Source organism: Leptopilina heterotoma, unplaced genomic scaffold (genome assembly GCF_015476425.1).
Source record: "Leptopilina heterotoma isolate Lh14 unplaced genomic scaffold, ASM1547642v1 Lhet_125, whole genome shotgun sequence".
Taxonomy (NCBI): domain Eukaryota; kingdom Metazoa; phylum Arthropoda; class Insecta; order Hymenoptera; family Figitidae; genus Leptopilina; species Leptopilina heterotoma.
The window spans coordinates 1,937,603-1,959,920 of NW_025110845.1; the positions used below are offsets into that span (position 1 = coordinate 1,937,603).

Genomic DNA, 22,318 nt, shown 5'->3' on the forward strand with positions numbered 1-22,318 from the left:
AGTACATGCGACATTTGCCAGAAAATCAAACCCGACCAAAGACCCGCCGCAGGCTTAATGGGAAGACGGGTAATCCAAAAACCATGGTCAGTAGTAGCCACCGTCGTCATGGGCCCCTGGCCCAAAAGCGCTTTAGGTTATCAGTACGTAGTAATCTTAGAAGATTTGTATACGCAATGGATAGAAATAGCCCCAATGCGTAAAGCCAACGCGGAATCAATTATTAAATCGTTTGAAGACCTAATTTTAAATCGATGGGGAGCGCCCCAAGTCCTAATCTCCGATAAAGGAACAGAATACGTCAATCAGGCTTTCGACGATTTGATCGAGGCATATGGGATCAAACACTCGTTTACGCCGGTATATCATCCGCAGTCCGATCCAGTAGAACGGGTAAACCGAGTGATCAAAACTATGATTTCCGCATATGTCTCCGAAAAATCTAGATCCTTTAAAAATCTGCCTCTGCATGACGAGTCAAAGTAGCTGGGTATTTATCGAAATGGTTTAAGAAATTTTATTTATTTATATATATATATATATTCTTCTTTCTTATTATTGGGAATCTGGAATGTTTTTTTTGGGTACAAAATAGGAAACACCTCCATGCTATTTGTTTATTTTGCCTAACAGAAGAAGAAGACGACATGAGGAGAAGAGCAATCCAAAGAAGGGAATTAGCGAACAGGATGGAACAGCTCATGGAGGAATACGGAAACCTCGACCTAGGGGAAAGGTCAAATCCAACTCCGAGAAACTCCAATAGAGCAGCGGATCAGTGACCCGAACTGAGATATATACCAGCAGGGAGCCGTGCAGAACCACTACCACGACCAAGGGAACCAACACAGCCAACCCGAAATGCAGCAAGTTCCCAACAGGCTACTCGTTTCCACCAAAACGAGGGCAATACAAGACCAAGAGAGCAAAATCACGAAAGCTGGAGAGACTAGAACAACAAGCCGAAGCAGAGCGTGGTCGTCAAGAAGGGCGCCGTTACCAGACGCGAGAGGAGGAACGGAGAAAGAGGGAGGAGAACTACCAACAAAAATTAGCCGAGGCCGAGATTCTCTAGCAACAAAGATTGGAGCGGGAGCAGCAACTTCGGGATAATCAGGCAAGAGTTCAGGCTGCCGAGGCCAGAGAAGCTGAACGTTTACAGACTCGACAAATGTCTGAGATGGCCTTAGAATCATACCATTCCAATGAAGAACAATTAAGATGGAGAGGCAACCACCTAAGTGTTCTTGTGGAAACCGCCTTACGTAGGATGTGATGCCCCCGCTGCGAAACCAGAGGACACCAGGAGGACAACTGCTTGGAACAATCGGACTAAACGCCAGCAAATAAGGGTAAAGCAGGGTGCTTACCTCGACACCCCTTATAAAGGCTGGAAGATCCACTGATGAGTTCAAGAGTAAAAAATAGAGAGAAACCAAAAAATTAGAGACAACTCCGTACGAATTCATTTTGGTTTATTATCAATCCACTTATTATTTTTTTTTCTTTTCTTAATCCCTACTCAGAATAGACCACAAAGATTTAACCAACTCACGATTTTTTTATTATTTTGTCTTTTGTGGCTAAACTAAAAAACGACAGTATTAAACTACGTTATAAGGAAAAGTTAAACTTAAAATATATTTTTCTATTTTCTAGACTTATATTTCAATCACGTTTCCTTTTTTTATTATTATTTGTCTTTTGTGGCTAAACTGAAAAACGACAGTATTAAACTACGTTATAAGGAAAAGTTAAACTTAAAATATATTCTTTTATTTTCTAGACTTATATTTCAATTACGTTTCCCAGCTCCTAACACTTCTCCTTGTCCTCAAAATTCGAAAACCGAGGATTTCGACACTAAGAAAAGTCCGCTAAAATGACCATGTCTGGAGACAGAAAAAGGTTGACAGGTAAGACGTTGCTTGTAACATAGTTAATAGAGCTTACATTTTTTTATTGTTTTTGTTGTTTGTTTATTTTATTCAAATATTCATATATTGGGAAAGCATCCGCTTCTGTGAGGGGTCGAGAGGGGGAAGAATTAATTTCTCTAGTAGTTAATTCTCATACTTTTCAAAAATTCTACAGTTAGCTGGATAAGAAGGAGCGTTTGGTTGCAAAACCTAGTCCGATAGAGAAATATGTTTCGGTTAAGCCCAGGGGAGTTGTGACGTGGATTCTAAACATCCACGTCGTAAGAATAATTCTACGGGATTCGCCGAAAGCCTATTTACTTTGTTTTTATTCTTTAAATAAGAATCGCGAATTAAAGAACAAAATATATTTCGTTTAAAGATTAATTAAAAATTAATTAGCCAAACTCGTACTCAAAATTAATCTTTTTGTAATAAATTTATTTTCAGTCGTCATTATAAAAATTCTTTGTATCTGTTGATGGATATATGCAACAATAATTCTTATTAAAAATAATTTATATTTTTCCTATGGACTGAGAAGAACCACTCTTCTGTGAAAAATATAAATAATGTAGTCAAATTTAAAAATGTAAAGAGAAAACCGCGACAAGAATCCAGTCGATCAAGGAGATTGTTCTATGCATCGCAGCAAAGCCAATCCTACGTGTCGAGGATGAATGGTCGGACACCAAACCCAAGGAGAGCACTGTTAGCGGTACTGATGCTGACATCTTTATGCCACAGGGCGTACCATAGTGGGCATAAGCGGGCTTCGGTGCACGAGGCCGGCGCGTCAGGAAGGTTGGCTCAGTTTGAGCTTGGCTACAGAAACGCAGAGTATCTGTTTTCTTTTCTCCGGGTTATTATTTTCCGAAAGAATGTTTTTAAGAATTATGGAGTACCAGGCGATGCTCAATAAGTTGAGAAGTTAGTGACCACCCTCGTTTTTATCTGGCTGGCTTTTCCTGGATCACCAGGTTACCAGGAAACAGGAAAATCGACTGGTTTCTTTAGTTAACTTATGGACGCCAGAGATGTGGATTCTCCTTCAGTTTTAGATCATTTTCGAAATTAAGAATGTGTTTTGATTGAATAAATATTGTAGTTTCAATTCCGTAGAGTCGAGTCAGTGCCTTTTCTCTACCCTTACTCCGGTAAATCCACGATCCTGAGAGATTTCTCAAAAAAAAGTTTACGCGGTAAGTTGTAAGCTCGGAAAACAAGCTAGACCGGGAGTGCTCATGATTTGAAATACGGCGGCGGGGATGCTCAATAAGATCCGGGTAGAATTCCTACCTGGCGCTGGAGAAGCTTTCCTAAACGGATCACCGTTGGCCGTATACAAGTTCAAAGCGTGGGACTTGTATATTCAGTTTTCGAAAGGTGCAAGCACATTGAAGGGTTAAATAATTGTCTTGATCAAAGCTGAAATTTTAAGCAAAAAAAAATGAAAAAGATGAATTTTTTTCGAAATTACAAAATGGGGCTATTAGGAACAAGGCGGAAAAAACCATTGGAAAACGTATTTAAAGTTAAAGAAGTTATTTTATATTGCTCGAAAGTACACACAAAATTTAAAACAAATGTAAAAACAAAACAAAAAGAGCGAATGTGTGTTTTAAACGTTGCTGGTATCATCAGTTGAGGTCTATGGTGAAATCACTGGTTGTTTTTTGCGACTTGTCGGCCTCAACACTCTTTTACAATTTCGAACCATCTAAAAACTAAATTAGGTGATAAAAAACAAGAGAAATTACGAAAAACTTACGTTTTGACAACACACTTTAACAATTCGGGAGAAAAAATTGTTTATCTTATATACCAGCCGTTTGTGAATTTTGGTTTTTGTTTCTAAAATCTTACTGTAAATACAAAATATAGATAATATTATACGTCATTATTTTTTCACTAATTGTTTAATTTAATAATATTATTTTTATTTCTCAAATAATTCAAAAATATTTTTATTAATTTAAAAAAATTATTAATGTTATTATATTATTCATTATTTCCTTCGTTTCTAAAAAATAAATCTTGCAAAATATTTTCTTTTTTTTTAAAAGAAAAACTTAACTACTTGACAAAATTTTGACTTCTTCCCTAACCCTAAAGAAAATTCTGATACATTCTAAAAATGATTAGACACTAAAAAAATGTTCTATTACATTTATTTACCAATTTCTGAAATTATAAAAAAAACATCAATAACTTATTTTCTAAATAAATTTTAATCATTATTATTTTCTCACAGGAATAAATTATTTTTAATAATTTTTGAAAAAAGTTCTTTGAGAATTTTTTAAATTCATTTGTTTACAAATCAATTTTACGAAATTTAAATTATTCAGAAAATCTTCAATTAAATACAAATTGAAAAATAAACACTTCAAATAATTTTAGGATAAAATTCAATTAAACTTTTTTAATATAATTAATTATACAGAATTGTTAGTTATAAGTATGAAAAATACAAATTTTTAAAGAATTTGATTTGAAACCATTTTAAAATTTAATTATTTCTTAAAATTCATGCTATAATGCTTTTCATAATCAATTATTATTACCTATGTAAAACTTTAACCCTTTAAAGCCCGAATTATTTCCACAGATTCGATTTCAACCACACTTGGTATATAATGGTTTTTGGGGTCGCTGATTACGAATCTGAAGTCAAAATTGCAAAATTCAAAATGGCGAATCCAATATGGCGGACGAAAAAAATTAAAAATAATGGGATTTATATGAAACTTGTCACTCGGGGGATTTTTGGGTTGCTGATTACGAATATGAAGTCGAAATTGCAAAATTTAAAATGGCGGATCCAATATGCCGGATAAAAAAAATAAAAAATAATGGGATTAATAAGAAACTTGTTACTCGGGGGTTTTGGGGTCGCTGATTGCGAATATGAAGTCAAAATTGCAAAATTTAAAATGGCGGATCCAATATGGCGGACGAGAATTAAAAATTAAATAGGATTTACTTGAATATTGTTATCAGCTGACTATCATTTGTTCTTTTTCATTCAAGTCATGCGCTCCAGGGTTGTCAATTGTTTTTATTGATTGGCCAGCTGATTTTCATTTTTTCTTTTTCGTTCGTGTCAAGCGTTCCAGGTTTCCTTTCACAAATGGATTAAATTTCTTACTTTTATTAAACATAATTCGCCCTATTAGATTCACCACTATGATTCTTAACATTTTAACCCCAGAAACCCCAAAAACCCAAAGCATCAAATTTAATGTCAATCCCATTATTTTTTATTTTTTTGTCCTTCATATTGGATCCGCCATTTTAAATTTTGCAATTTTGACTTCTTATTCGTAATCAGCGACCCCAAAAACCCCAGAGTGACAAGTTTCATATAAATCCCATTTTTTATTTTTTCGTCCGCCATATTGGATCCGCCATTTTGAATTTTGCAATTTTAACTTCATATTCGTAATCAGCGACCCCAAGAACCCCCAAGTGACAAGTTTCATATAAATCCGATTATTTTTTATTTTTTCGTCCGCCATATTGGATCCGCCATTTTGAATTTTGCAATTTTAACTTCATATTCGTAATCAGCGATCCCAAGAACCCCCGAGTGACAAGTTTCATATAAATCCCATTATTTTTTATTTTTTCGTCCGCCATATTGGATCCGCCATTTTTAATTTTGCAATTTTGACTTCATATTCGTAATCAGCGACCCCAAAAACCCCCGAGTAACAAGTTTTAAACGAATCTGATTTATTTTTTTAAATTTTTTCGTCCGTCATAGGAGAAAATGTATCTTGACACTTTTTTTATTTACTATTATTTTATTTATTTATTATTATTTTTTTACTTTTGTTTTTTTTTAATTATCTGCTGGAAGAGTTTTACTAGAGCTAAGAATTGAAAATTTTTAGTAATATGTATTAGTTTCAAAGTTATGATGACTTTAATGCATTTGTGGTACAGCGTATGTACCACTGGGCGTTAAAGGGTTAACTGAAATTCATTTTGAAATAAATTTTTATTAGATAATTCAATAATTTAAATGCAAAAATAAATAATTTATTTAATATTTACAATTTCTTAAAATTGAAGTCTCATAAAGAATTTTATCAAAACATTTTTAAATCATTGATTTCTTTTAACGATTTTTCATAAAATTTTTAAGAACAATTACATTTTTCGATGAATTTGATTAAAATTGTATTAAAAATAATTTAAACTCTGCCATGAGTTTTATTTATGAAAATAATTGAATTCCTAAAAGAAATTTTATTATTTATAAAAATAAATAAATTATTACGAAGAAATTTATAAAAATATTGTAAATAATAGATTTCTTATTAAATTTTTTAAAAATAATTGTCATTTTGACGAGAATATTAAAAAATTCTTGAACATAACTGAATTTCTGCGAAAAATTTTATTAGTTTTGAAAATAATTGCATTTATGCAATCAGTTATAAATTTTCAAAAATTCTATTTATTATTTGGAGGCTTAAAAATGAATTTTGTGCAAAGTTAGCAAAGCATTCAAAATTTTTGCTCACAAATTTTTTTAGTTTTTTTGTTATTTGTAACAGGAATTTGTCGTAAATTACTGAAGTACATTTCAAAATACTTTAACTAATTTATTTTTTCACCCCGAGTCAACAAACTGACTCGGGGTGATCGATAATTTCAACTCTATTATTTAACCACTTGAGCGGCAGGGCGTCAGAATTGGCGTCAGCGTGCAAGTGACAGAAGCGGCAAAAATGCGAAAAAGGCGTCAAAATTTGACTACTATTTTCTCATTCTGTAAGGAGATTTATAATATCACAACAAAGTATTTTTCTTTCTTAAAGTGAAAGAACAGACCTGTAAGCAAAAAAAATGTTTTTTAAAATATTTAAATAAGTTTTCAAGGATCAAAGCTAACAATATTTAATAGTTTGATATTAGTGGCGTTTCAATTTCTACCACAAAAAGTCCAATTTTTCTTCACGAAATCGAAATATTTAAAAAAGCATTTTTTTGTTTAAAGATCTGCTCATTTACTTTAAAAAAGAAAAATACTTTGTTGTGATATTATAAATCTCCTTACAGAATGAGAAAATAGTAGTCAAATTTTGACGCCTTTTACGCATTTTTGCCGCTTCTGTCACTTGCACGCTGACGCCAATTCTGACGCACTGCCGCTCAAGTGGTTAATTAATTCATTTTTTGAAGACACAAGTAAGGCACTTATATAATTTCATGCAAAGTTAGCAAAGCAGTAATAAATTTTGTAAATTTTAATTTTTAACGAAATTTATTTTTCTTTTTTTTATTTTTCATAATTTTTGCACAAAATTTTGTTTTTTTTTAAATATTTGAATTCATTTTTGTGGTTACACATGTGTAATCCCGTTTTTATTGTTTATAGGCATTATTATTAATTATCTATTGATACTAAGAGAAACTACACGCGCGCTTTAGCGCGCGTTTGTTTAGCTGTTACATATACAATAATTTAAAAAGATAACATTTTTGTAATTTTTCATAAATTTTTCGAAGAATTTTTTATTGAAATTTTGTAAAGATAATTTTATTTCTTTTGAGTAATAATAATAATAAATTAAATACTTCATTTGGCGAGCGTGACAGTTGCTACTTATTTATATTACTTAATAAAAAAATTTTAAATACAAAGTTCATAAAATTCAATTATTTCTTTAATTTTTAAATAAAAAATATTCCAAAATAATTCATAAAAAATAATTTTTTCTCGACAGTTTTTCAATAATTAAATTATTTAAGAAAATCAATTTTAAATCTGTAAAGTCTAATTATTGTTAAAAACAGGAAAAGTTTGAAATAAATAAAATCTTTGCAACGTCGAAGAATAACATTCAGAATTTTCTTATGAATTCTTGAAATTGAATATTATTCCAGCACTTTTGACAAAATTCTGTGCCTTTTTTCTGATTTTCATGAATAAATTTAGAAAATTGTGATTTTGTGTAGAATTCTTCTGAATAATGGAATTTTTTAATGTTAATGACATGAAAATAATATTATTTAATTTTGACTAGAAAACTATTAGAAACAAAATAACAAATAAGTAATTAATTGTAATTAAATGTAATTTACTTTTGATAATTAATAAGTCAAAATTACTGTAATAAACATATCTTCCATTATCGTCTCATTGGCAATCACGCTTTTCTATGAACAATAGTCAACCTTAAAATATAACATTCTTAACGGGATAAAAATTTAAGTCTTATTCTCATGTGACATGTAATGTAAAAATTACAATATTGTTATATATGTTAAAAGTGAAATAAGAAACTTCACGCGCGCTTTAGCGCGCGGTATTTGTGCTAGTAATTAATAATCACAATTATTGCATTGAAAAGTGTTGCCAGTTACCGCAGCAACAATTTTTCAAAAGCAGGTAACACAATTTATCGATAAACGGATAAACGGCGCCGATAGCATCAACTCCACCCGAAAACAGAATTTTGTTCCTAATAGCCCCGGTGTTCCTAATAGCCCCAGTTTACGGTATACAAGTTAATTTATCTGAATATTTTGATGATAATATAAAGTTACGGTGTGTTTGTATATTTTACTAAACAAATATATTTTAATTGTCCCCTAATGAGAATAAATGTGAAAAAATGTATTTTTCATCTCCGAAGCTTTTCATATTCGAAGCCTTTTCCTTGAAATGTGCGTGATTTTCTTTTGTTTTTAGTATTTACCTGCATTATTTTAAAAAATTAACCCAAATAACCATTAAATCAGATACTTTAACTAGATTTATATTTTAATCGAACTGAATATATTTGGTATTAAAATATGCAAATCGACGCCCCCCACGATAAAATGTTTATTCAAATCTCCGTGCAATATAATGTTAACTCAAAAATTCGTGCTATATAATTGCTTTTCAAAATTTCATGCAATATGACTGTAAGTCATTTGTTCGTGCAATATAATGTTAACTCAGGTTGCAGACTATAAAATCTCAATTCATCCACCAGAGCAATATGTGACCTGGAATGTTAAAAGGGACCTTAGGACAAAAAAATTTATATTCAGTTTTTTAGTGATTGTTATAGAAAACGATCTGCTCTTTTCAACGCAATAAAGCCCACACCTCTAGCCACGGTGGTCTTCAAGCACTTTTAGGTTTACCTAAAATGAGTCAAAATTGTGCTAACGCAGTTTTATCGGGAATCAGCCCAAGATTCCAAATTTTCATTTCCGAAAATCGTAGCTGATTCTTTTTTTGAAAAAAACCAAAAAAACATATATATATAAGGGCAATTCCACGTGAGATTTTAGTCGACGTCTTGCCAAAAATATTTTTTTTCTATTCTGTATCGAAAAAAACAGATACGTATTTTTTTATTTTTGTTTAATTGTCCAAATTTTCGAGTTATGAATTTTCGAAATTTTGGACTTGTAATTGTAGACCTATATTTAGTAGCTTATAAGTCCGAAATTATTCAGTTTAGAAAAAAGTTGTCAAAGAATGAAACTTTTAGTTTTCTTTCGACTTTTAAGAAATGTAAAAAAAAAAATTTTTTGTTAATTTTTTTAAATTTTTTATTAAAAATTTTTTTTTTTATAAACAAATTAATTTTTTTTAACTTTAGCCCGGATTTTTTTTATTTTTTTAAAATTTATTTATTCCTTATAATATATAGAAGATTTTTCAAAAAATCCCGAGGTGGGACTGATGTGTTGAATGAGTTTTAAAACATTTTCAAAAATCACTTGCAAGCATCACAGTGGGATTTTTTTACAATTAACTTTTTAAAACTGTCTACAGTGTATAATTTTAATCTATTTGAGAGTTCTTTTTTTAAATTAAAGGATCTACGCTGTATAGACAATTTTAGAAGTTAATTGTAAAAAAAAATCCCACTGTGATGATTGCAAGTAATTTTTGAAAATGTTTTAAAACTCATTCAACACATCAGTCCCACCTCGGGATTTTTTGGAAAATCTTCTCTATATTATAAGGAATAAATAAATTTTAAAAAAATAAAAAAAAATCCGGGCTAAAGTTAAAAAAAATTAATTTGTTTATAAAAAAAAAAATTTTTTTAAATAAAAAAAAATTTTTTTAAATAAAAAATGAAAAAAAAATATTTTTTTTTATAAAAAATGTTAAAAAAATTTTTTGTTTACATTTCTTAAAAGTCGAAAGAAAACTAAAACTTTCATTCTCTGACAAATTTTTCCTAAACTCAATATTTTCGGACTTATAAGCTACTAAATATAGGTCTACAATTACAAGTCCAAAATTTCGAAAATTCATAACTCGAGAATTTGGACAATTAAACAAAAATAAAAAAATACATATCTGTTTTTTTTCAATACAGAATAGAAAAAAAATATTTTTGGCCGATTTTAAGAGGTCGACTAAAATCTCACGTGGAATTGCCCATATATATATATGTTTTTTTGGTTTTTTTCGAAAAAAGAATCAGCTACGATTTTCGGAAATGAAAATTTGGAATCTTGCGCCGATTCCAGATAAAACTGCGTTAGCACAATTTTGACTCATTTTAGGTAAACCTAAAAGTGCTCGGGGGTTTTTGGAGTCACTGATTACGAATCTGACATCAGATTTTCAAAATTTAAAATGGCCGATCCAATATGGAGGACAAAAATTTTAAAATTATTTAAATTTGCCTGAAATTTATTTCTTAGGGGTTTTTGGGGTCGCTGATTTAAAATGGTTTTATAACGAAGCGAACAGTAGAAAAACTAACCTTATTATATCATAATAAAAAAGAATAACGATAGTGATCGTCAATTTTTTGTCAAATTGATTGCAGGAAATAACAAAAGAATAACGATAGTGATCGTCAATTTTTCGTCAAATTGACGATCACTGGAATTAATTTTAACAAATTTTTATTTGAAGGGGTTTCGTTAATTCTTTTGACAATTTAATATTGATAAAAATTGAAAATTATTAAAAATTTCAGTAAAAAGTTACAAATAAATCGGATCAATTTTTAAATTTTTGTTGGCCATATTGGATCCGCCATTTTGAATTTTGAAAATCTGATGCTAGATTCGTAATCAGCGACCCCAAAAATCTCCTAGCAACATGTACCGAGTAAATCTGATAAGTTTGCAAACTGTTTCAAGCGAATCTATTTGCTTCTTACATTTTTTTTGGCGCCATATTGGATCCGCCATTTTGAATTTTGTAATTCTGATAGCAGATTCGTAATCAGCGACCCCAAAAACCCCCGAGTAACGAATTTCAAGCCATTTTAATATGCAGAAGTATGAATATCGGTTTGTTAACTTTAAGGCGTACTTGCGTTTGCGAAATCAAAAAATAGGCCCCACTTTAATTTTTTTACAGTCATTTTATTTAAAATATTAAAAACGATTTTTGCACCTTAAAGTACATTATAAAAACTACAAACAGAAAAAATTGTTTCGTTTTTAACCGTTATTTACGATTCGTAGAGGGCCCCAAAAATTGTCGATCTCAAATTTGTAAGAGTTTGTGGTGCCCGCATAGAGCCTCTCCTGACTGTCCAAAATTAAAAAAACAAAATTTATTCTTTAGTATACATTAATACCTAGTGGACGTATATGATGAAATTAAAAAAAAGTAAAAGAACGAAAATGCGGTAATAAAAGCTAAAAAACGAAACAATTTTTTTTTTAGTTTTTATAATGTACTTTAAGATGCAAAAATCGTTTTAATATTTTAAATAAAATGACTGTGAAAAAAACATTAAAGTGGGGCCTATTTTTTTCCTTTGCAAACGCAAGTACGCCTTAAGAACGTTTTTCTCGAAAACTTGATTTTGGACGTAAGGTCCCTTTTAACATTCCAGGTCACATATAATGATTGTTAAAAAAATAATTGTTTAATATAATTTTTAATTCTAGCGTTTGTACAGTTATTTATTTATATATTTCTTAAAATAAAAAATAATTTGCAATTCTTAGTGACAGTTCAATATAAGCACATTTGAAACATTATAAATTACTTTAAAAGGAACCGATGGTATAGCTCGGTTGGCGGAACTCGTGGCTTGCGATCACAGAGGTTAAGCACCATTTGAGTGCGGTTAGTGCTTAGATGGGTGACTCTTTGTGAATATCGCTACAGTCTCGGTTTTTTCGCTGATCGAGATATATCAAACGGGAGATACATAACATAGCCTGAGGCTATGTTTGTGCATTTGAGATGGCTATCCAAATGTACATTCATGACTCGACGTCAATAAACCGGTTGTACTCGGGAAGTAGGTTTTCTGCAGTTTTTCTCTCCCCTGGCCAAATGTCCAGGGGAATGCGAGTACTCCTAACCTAAGTCGGCTGCAGCCGCAAAAGTAGGGACCCCAAAGTCTGCATAGTTATGAATTATATTGAAGTTTAAATCATTTTTCTAATCAAAATTTTAATAAAGTTATTACTCAAAATTTTGTAAATTACGTAAATTGTTTATAGCACAGTATAAATAATAATGATAATAAATTAAAAATAGTAGAACTAGTTAAATAAACTAAACTAAAAACTTATTTTTCATTTATTTATATTAATTTATCCTCAACATTTAATTGGAATATCTTATATTTTATTTCTAAGAATATTTAAAATAAAAAACACTTACTTCATTAATAACAATTATTAATAGTATATTAAGCAACAAGGGTATAAAGGCAGCCATTTGATTACAGAGATTCTTGTGGCGGAAGGTCTAGGGCGCCCCGAGACCGGAACGAGTGTCACAAAAATTATCGTAAACAAATTGGAATGCCTTTATTCCCATGTTACTTACGATATTTTTTATTCCTAATGCACAAAAGTGGCGATTTCAGATAGCAGACGCCAGGGAATAAAATTCAGTCACTTGTTCGACTTATATGAAAATGGCAGCCGTTTTCTCCCATGGGCAAAAATAACGCATGGGATCAGCTGTTACTTTTGCACATGGGAGAAGATGGACGCCATTTTCATATGGTCAAACAAATGAGTGACTTTACTCCCTGTCGTCAGCTATCTAAAAGCGCCATTTTTGTGCATGTGGGATAAAAATATTTTTTAATTTTCAATAATTTTGTATTTGAAAATTTATGATTCGTCCAAATTATTGAAAAAATTGATAATGATTTTCTTGATTTTCTTTATATATGTAATATTGCTACCATTTTTTTACATAAAACGTTTGTAAGGAATCATAATTTTTTTTCGTTTTATGAAACGAATTTAAAAACTTAGAACTACAAAATTATATTAATTATAAATTCAGTCCTCATCATCACTAATATTTTGATCGTTGCGGTTGAAAGTGTGTGAAGAAAATGAATTGAAATACTCATGGTACTCGCGTGAAATGATATTTAATATAATGAAGCAAACAACTCGCTACTTCTGTCTTCGGTGTTGTTAAAACCTTATGAAAATCAAAGAAAATCATACTAGCCGTTTTTTCGTTTTTAACCATAGTTTTCTGTTCTTCTTTTACTTTTCTCGAAATTTCTTTATTTGCGATATGATTTTTATAAATTTCTTCCAATTTATCTTTATTATAAACCATATGGTTTTTTTTATTTATAACCATATTATTTATCTTTATTTTAACGTTTTACTTTTTTAAAAATTAACCTTCAATTACAATACAAAACTAATGCCTCACTAATGAAATGGAGCTTAAAAGTGGTTAATTTCCCAATTTCATTTTCTAAATTCTGTAGAACGACTGACATAATTTAAAAATATTATTTAAACCCAAAAGAACACCACTTTGTCATTAGTTAGAAAAATTTCTTTATTTATCAGTAATTGTAATAAAAGAAAAAAATCGAAAATTCATTGCTTCGGTTTTGAGAAAAATCACTTTTTAGACGAAATTCCAATTTATTTAATATTTCTGCTTAATTAATGTTATTTTTTATTATATATTTAAAATATTCAAGAAAAAACAAATAATTTTCATATATTATATTATTTTTTATCTTTTGGTATAATAGAGAAAAATTCGTTTCAAAAGTCCTCTGCTTCTGAAGACGTTAAATTTAAAAAAATCATAACTTCCGTAATTTTTATCAAATAAAGAAATAAAAAAACAGGTATTTACTTATTTTTCGTATAGAATTTGAGAAAAATTGTTATAACCAAAAAAAAATTTTGAGTAAAAGTTTCACGGAGAATACCCCATAAAATTAAAAAAAAATAAATTGAAAAATTGAAGTTCAAAAGTATCAGTTTCAGAAAAACCAACTATATAAAGTATACATTTTATCAAAATTTATAAAATTAATCGCTATTTCTATTTTTAACAAAAAATTCAAATTTTGTATTTTGTGAAGTTTTACTTTAACACTTTAAAATAATTATTCTATAATAATAAATGACGGAATTAGTAGGGGAGGATGGGGCAAGGATAGTTAGGTAATACCTTTTCGGATCTAGCGGCCAAACTTGAATATGTATCTGCAAACGAAAAGTATTTTTTGAAACCCTGGTTATTTGGCCATAATTTTGCTATACATTATTTTACTGTAGACTCAAATCCCTACGAAATACGAATGAAAAAGTAAACAAAAATTTTTAACTATCCTTGCCCCAGCACCGGGGCAAGGGCACCGGGCAATTTTCACTGTAAAAAATTTAGGGAGTTAACGGACTCAGGAGTTGGGAGTGAAATTTTTCGAGTTAAAAATCAACTCCAAAAGAGAGTTAATTTCTAACTCCCTTCATTCAACACCCGCGCACTGAGAAAATGTTTTGTTTAAATTTTTGTCAAAATTGGTTAAAATGGCTACACATGGGCATTCTGAAAATGTTTAATATTTTCTTATGTGGTTATTGAAATACATTTTTAAAAGAGTGTTCAATAAGTAATGTAAAGGTCATTAGATCAATGATCATAAATTGATTTACTTTTTGTAACACTTTATGCTGTACTTGGTTACATAGTTGCCTGCGTGTGTCACAGTTTGCCCAAAAGTTGGGTAAAATGAAGGTCCTGACCTCTTGACAGTATAGTTACCTAGTGGAACCATCAGTTTACCTAACTTTTGGGCGAACTGTGACACACGCAGGCAACTATATAACCAAGTACAGCATAAAGTGTTACAGAAAGTAAATCAATTTATGATAAATGATCTAATTATCTTTACATTACTTATTGAACACTCTTTCAAAAATGTATTTCAATAACCACATAAGAAAATATTAAACAATAGCAGTCGTACCCGTCTTTGACGTGTTTTAGTTTCTACTAATATATTTGAACAGGTGTCTACCAATTGGGTATTTAATTTGACTAAAAAAACTAATAATTAGTTACCATTAACTATTTCATTAGAAAAATATTACCATTTGAATCAGTAAATGACTTTTTCTATCAAATACTATTTTTAACTAATTCAGATTTATAGAACAGTATTTGTCAATTGTAGTTCTTTATGCGTTTCTAGTATTTCAATTAATGCATTAATAATTAATACTAATTTTCCACCAGCTTTTGGAGTTATGTAGAGTCTAATTCGAACTAATTGTATCGCAAGTAGGCCCCACGTTACGACTGCTAAAATCTAAAATAAGACCTATATTGTAAGCTGAAAGTTGGTCTTAAATTTTGACAAATAAAAATATTACATCAATAATAATTAAAGCAAAAAACAATTTTTTTAAAACGAATTAATATAATAAAACTTTTTTTAATTAGATAAGAAAATTCCCGATTTTTTGTCGGGTTTCCTTCGCGGTTAATAGACACTCTGTTAAATGTATTAGTAGAAACTATAACACGTTTTTGATTCCCACATGGGAAATCTACATGGGATCCACTTTTATAAAGGAAAGTATATGGATTCCCATGTAAAACTGTATGGTATAATTTTTCCATATCCCTCTTGAAAATTTCCACATGGGATTTTACATTTTATCCGTTTTTGCGTAATGCCCGGATAGAATTTTAGAAAGGAACAACATACCCCAAACATTTCTAAAATTCAAGAAGAACAATTTTAATTCATAAATAGGAATTTTTTATTTATTTTCAAAGTGATTTCTAAAACATTTCTAGAATTCAAAAATAAGAAAATTTTGATTCATAAATCCCAATTTGCCCTAATGGCGTCTTAAGGACTTTCTATGTCCCAGTGCCCGCTGAAGTTAAATTTCAGTATTATTGATACTTTTCTGTATATCCTTTATATTGAACATACATATATATTTTATTTTCTACGTTAAATATGACAATACACACTATGAAATTTTCAAACTTAAAACATGAAAATATCAATATAGAAATTGTTTGCAAACTCACGTTCATTGATTTTAGAAAATTTGTAATCGACATCAAATTTATGACTCTAAACTTTTTAATAAAATAAGTGTAGTGAATGTAATTTAAAATTTAAAAACATCAACCAATATGACTACCAACTTAATAAAAATTAAACAGTATTTAACAAAAAAATTAATTAAAAATGTTGTCGAAAATCAAAAATATGATTCTGGCTTAAAAATTCGGATATATTATTTATATTTCATTTTTATAGTGAAAATTAGTTGTATTTATATTAAAAAGTAGCTACAGAAAGTGTCACATGAATTTGACAAAAAATTTAAAAAATTACATTTTTCTGATTATTTGAATTTTGTGAAAAAAGCTATAACTTTCGTTCAGCTTATTATTTTTCAATCGGATATGGCTATAAATTTAAGTTAGACTAAGACCAAAGAGACTGTAAAGTTTCGTTTTAATCGGTCAAGTAGTCTTTGTGTTTATCCCGGACAAAATATTGCGGACATACATACATAATTTTTTTATTGTCATTTTTGGAATTCTTACTACTCGAATAGAAAAACTAAACATGAATTTTCAAATTCTATGCAATGTACAGACAAAAGTCTGATCTTATTTATAAAGATTTTCAAAATGCCCATGTGTAGCCATTTTAACCAACTTTGACAAAATATTTTCTCAGTGCGCGAGTTATTTTTTCCTTGGGGAGTTAGCATTTGGGTGTGAAGTTTTAACTCTCTTTATTTAACTCCCCTGGCATTAACTCCCCAATAGGTGCGACTTTTATAGAATCCCCTGGGGAGTTAAAATTTAACTCCCTTTTTTTACAGTGTAGTTAAAGAATCCGAATGTTATATTTTTCCTAATTTTTTGTGAAACGACGTGAATTTAATTGAAAATAAATACAATATTCGTTTTCAGTAGGAAATTCCACTCCGGAAAACACTTACGTAAATAAATATTCGTAAGCACTAATAAAGAAAACAATATGATAAAATGTGACAAAGATTCCGTTGACATTTTTCAAAAACAGGTGTTTTTTAAAAATAAACTCCTAACTTCGCAAATAGTGGCAGATTGACTTCCAATTTTTAGTATCATCTTTTGGTGTTAAGACGCGAAAATATCATGAATGACGCGCTGATTTGAACAAGCTGTTTAAGCAATACAGTCACAAACTGTCCCTGCCCCATCCTCCCCTATATACTATATTGAGGAAGCTAAATGGTCATGAAATGAAAAACTTTTTAACATAATACCCGTTATTTAAAAACTATTTTCATGGTCGACAACTTTCAATATCAACTTTTCCCCCTAAAATCTGACCGGTAGCAACGGTTATTGAAAAACCACGTTTTTCAAACTTTGACTATTGTTTATAACATGTTCCGCAAACGGAAATCAAGAACAAACTGCGGGGTTCTTATATGGGGCCCCCAGACTACGAGAAACCACTGAGACTTTGTGGTTCGCATTTTCTTGACCCAACGACTGGCCTATAACACCAAAATGGATTATTTCAGTTTACCGTGATTCTAATTGGAAAAGAGTAGAATTAGAGAAATAAATTATAATAAACAAAAAACTCCATTTTTCTCACAGATAAACTCATTTCTCCACTGGTGCCTACACGGAGAAAAATTTATTCATAATTATTACAATAGTCTATATTACTGTTCGGATATGTGACCACTTTTTGTGATGATTACTATAGCTGTTGTAAGGAGTACAAACATGAAGGTATCCCTTACAACAGCTATAGTAATCGTTCCTACTCAATTCTTAACACATTACATAGTCTTCGTAACCATTCCAAAAAGTGGTCACATATCCGAGCTGTAATGTAGACTATTGTAATCATTAAAAAGGATTTTTCTCCATGTTGCTTATAATATTGCAATTCCACTGCAGGCGTTGGACAAAATGTATTCGCCCATTCATTTTTTTGAATTCACTACAATTCTTTGCTTCTTATCAAATAGAAAAAGGAAAACTATAAACACGATCTCTACTTATGAACAATCTCAAGGGTAAACACCTTTTACAAAAAGAATCGGTAATTACCCCTTGCGGATTCACTGGTAGTGTCGTACAAGATAAAAGTGCTGTTACCATTGTTGTAGTTTAAACTATTGGTGCTCAACAAATTCTTCGTTGGGCTGTAGATTCTCGTTGGCGATACTGGTTTTATTGTTTCCTTCATTTTGTACGGCTTGGTCCCAATCTGTGGTATCTCAGCACCTTCGATAAGTAAAAACTGAAAAATATATTTCTTATTTCTATTTACTTCTAAACACAAAAAAATATTAGTTCTAATAATATTGGCAAACAATGAAACTTCATAAGAAAAATTTTTATTTTAATTATGTTATTGAAATTATGAAATTCACAATTTGATAATAGGAAATTGTTTCAGTTATTCTTTATATCCACACTGTAATTTCAAGTCTCCCTCGACTTCGCCATGGGCGCAAAATTGTGTCCCCTCGGTCTCTTAAGGCGGTGTCAAAGTGGATTGGATTTTTGCATTGAGCTTCAATGGGAAAATCGCATCGACTTTGACATCGCCTTAAGGGGATGTCAAAGTCGATGCGATTTTCCCATTGAAGCTCAATGCAAAAATCCAATCGACTTTGACATCCCCTTAAGGGGATCCCACATATCGACAATGCAGATCAAAAATGGTTAAAAATCTGCAACGACCGTTTCTTGAAAAATATAAGATATTATGACCTATAAATTTGGGAAAGTCATTTTTTATCATAAATACATAGGATGAGTATTTTATTTGTTGTATTTATTAAAAAAAAATATATTGTTAGAAAATTAAATATGGGCAGTTTCCAAGAGCCCAAACTGCACCGACCTTTTCTTGAAAACAACAAAACAAAATAATTTTTCCATTTGGCTAACTTAATTTTAATAAAAAATACACATAATAAGATTCATTTCATATTTGAAAACAACAATAAAAAACTTTAATTTATGTAAACTGTTTTGTATATAAATTTGCAACAAGAACACATGTGACAGATGTTTAGTAGTTTATAGAACCAAGAGATGGCGCCAAAGGTTCAAAAAGTGACAAATTTTGATCATTTTTAACTTTAAATTAACAACAATAAAATATAATGTCTTCTTTTCGAGTGGAAATTCATTAGTGATGAAAGATACACAATGTGAGACATTTATTTTGTTCAAATTGTTAAAGAAAAATTAATGTTAGTAAATTAAATATCATGTGTCACCGAACAACTGTCACATAGGGTAACTGCACCAATTGCCGAGGGTGCTCCAATTGTCGAGGATAATAATTTTCTTTTTTAGATAAATAGTATAATATATAATATTTAAGAACAAAAAAAATTTCTAAATAATCTTTGGATTTTCAACTGTATATTTATATATACAAATTTCGTAGCGATTCTAATAAAATAATTATTTAATTAATAATATAATTCACTGCTGTGAAATTTACACGAATCTCCATTTTCTTAATACTTCAGGTTGATTAAAACAGATTTTTAGAAATGCAAATTAAACGTATTTATAATGACTTTTTGTGTACAAAATTATTATTATAATTTTGTACACGAACTAAATTAATTTTGTATGCATGTTTTTTTGTTAAAAAAAATATTTCATATTTTTTAAAAGCAAATCATCGGTATTTGGTTCCTTTTTTTGACAGTTCCATTTTTCGAGGTAATGACTCGAAAATTGGTGTAGTCACTTTTTTCGCTGATGCACCATTTATCCATGGTTAAGTGTTTATTTACTAAACGTCAAACATAAATGCCAAACATTTATAGGTACAGAGAAAAAGAAAAAAAATGCTCCAAAAATTTACAACCAACAGAAAATAATCAACCAAAAAAACGAGGAAGACCGAAAAAAAATTAATAAAAAAATGCATTATTTAAAACTAAAAAATTTTGTACTATAGTTTAATTATAATTAACCATTATATTTACAGTTCGTAATAAAAGTTTATTTTATTCGTTTACAAATTTAATGTGACTTAAATTAATTTATTTTTTCAATTAATGTCTGATTAACAAAATTGATTAAATTTAATTAACTTATATTTATAAAAGTTTAAAAAACAGTTAAATAATTTTCTGTCCTGTATCATCTACTATAAAAATGTTTTATATCGATATTATAAATTATTCAATTATAGTTAAATAAATATATTTGTTTTCTGGTAATGTTCTATAATATTTTTATCGAAAAAATAAATATCTACTCGATTTTCTAATATCTGTACAGGTTAATTGTTAGGTTATATTGGGTTATATGTTTAAAAATGTCATACCCTCGACAATTAAAACAGACCCTCGAGAAATTAGCACAAGACCATCGACAAATGGTGCTTTTGCTCGATTGACTTTTAAATATATTTTTTGCTTAACAATTTAGTTTATATTAAAAAAATAAATATGAATATTAAACATTATTAGATTTTTCGTCCAAATATACAAAAATCAAATTTTAAAGTGCATTTACTTCCGAGAAAAAAAATGTCAAAGTCACATGTTGCCTAAAACCCTCGACAATTGGTACAGTTACCCTATACACTTTACAAAAAATAAAGTTTTTATTTATTTCTGCATGGCAAATGAGTCTCATCCTTCGTATTTTCCTACAAAATTAAATTTCCCAAATGGAAAAATTATTTTGTTTCGTTGTTTTCGAGAAATGGTCGTTGCAGTTTGAGCTAGTAGTCAAAGATTTGTTACAGGGGAACTGCCCATATTTAACTTTCTAACAATAATTTTTTTCAAATAATTACAACAAATAAAATACTCATCCTGTGTATTTATGATAAAAAATGAGTTTTCCAAAATAGGTAATAATATCTTATATTTTCCAAGAAACGGTCGTTGCAAATTTTTAACCATTTTAGATCTGCAATGTCGATAAGTGGGATCCCCTTACTACACTTTAGAATTTAAAAAAAATGTTATTTTTTTATTGTATTTTTTAACTCCTCATGACTTCAGAAAACACCTCCTAAAGTATTTATAACCAATTGTAAAAAATAAAAGAGAATTTTTCGAAAAATATTCAATTAATGTAAAAAGTTATTGACAAATTAAGTTAGTCTTTAAGGGGATGATGGGGTCCAGCCTTTTGTTACGACCAGTAGAAACATTGGTGCTAATGTATGTAACAGTGTCTGACATAAAAAAGTGGTGGGGTTTCAATTTTCAAAAGAATTTTAGGTAATTTATGGATGGCCTCTAACGATACATATAAGGTTTAAACGCGTTTTTCTCAAAATAACGTTTTCTCAAATTGCGGACAGTTTATCTCTGAATCTACTAAACCGATTTTAATAAATAATAACTCGTTTTGTTTGTTAGCATGTCCTGTGTGATAATTCACCAGAAAATGGTCAAAAAATTTAAAAAAGACATTTTTGCAGACTAGAAAAATACTGAAAAACATAGTGTATTTTGACAAAAATTATTGAAACATCTGCTATTTATTTATTTTAGTCCATTTTTCATTAATGGTGGTGGATTTCTATGCGTCCTTCCTTTTTAAAAAGCAACTTGGATTTTTTGTTTCCGATTTGTCAATCTTGAGATAAACTGTTCGCAATTGGACAACTAACTTTTTGGAGTTTCGATCTGAATGCTGTCTGCAGATTATCATATTAAATAAAAATTAAAAAAACATTATTTTTATTCTCCAAATATGTACTAATATAGGCAAAAAAGTTTTTTAAATATTTATAATAAAAGACCTAAAAAAAAATGTACATATTCCATTAAGCTTTGTTTTAAATAAACATAGTACACTTTAAACTGAAAAAACTTATCTCATAATATGTGCACTTTCCCCCATTAATGCCCATGGGCGTACTAATAAATACTGTCGCGAACCAACTATTGGAATTAGGACATTAGGTCGAAAACGTGAAGAATCACATTTAAAATATTTTTTTAGTTTGAACAATTTTTTTGTTTTTATTTATATTTTTAAAGACAACAAAATCTTTTTCTTGTAGTACAATAAACAGAACTGTTATTGGTTTTAATTAATTATATGGGTCTAGAATAAAGAAACAAAAATTATTAACATTTTCTTCTCCCTAAAACTACCCTTATTTCAAAAAACAACACCT

General features: G+C 29.5%; 1 protein-coding gene across 1 annotated transcript in view; it reads right to left on the reverse strand.

Annotated features, from left to right (window-relative positions):
- LOC122512727 overlaps positions 1–22,318 on the reverse strand; it is a 772,233-nt gene that overhangs the window by 399,527 nt on the left and 350,388 nt on the right. The window contains 1 exon segment of the mRNA XM_043628757.1: positions 18,247–18,439. Within this exon segment, the coding sequence (XP_043484692.1) occupies positions 18,247–18,439 (193 nt within the window).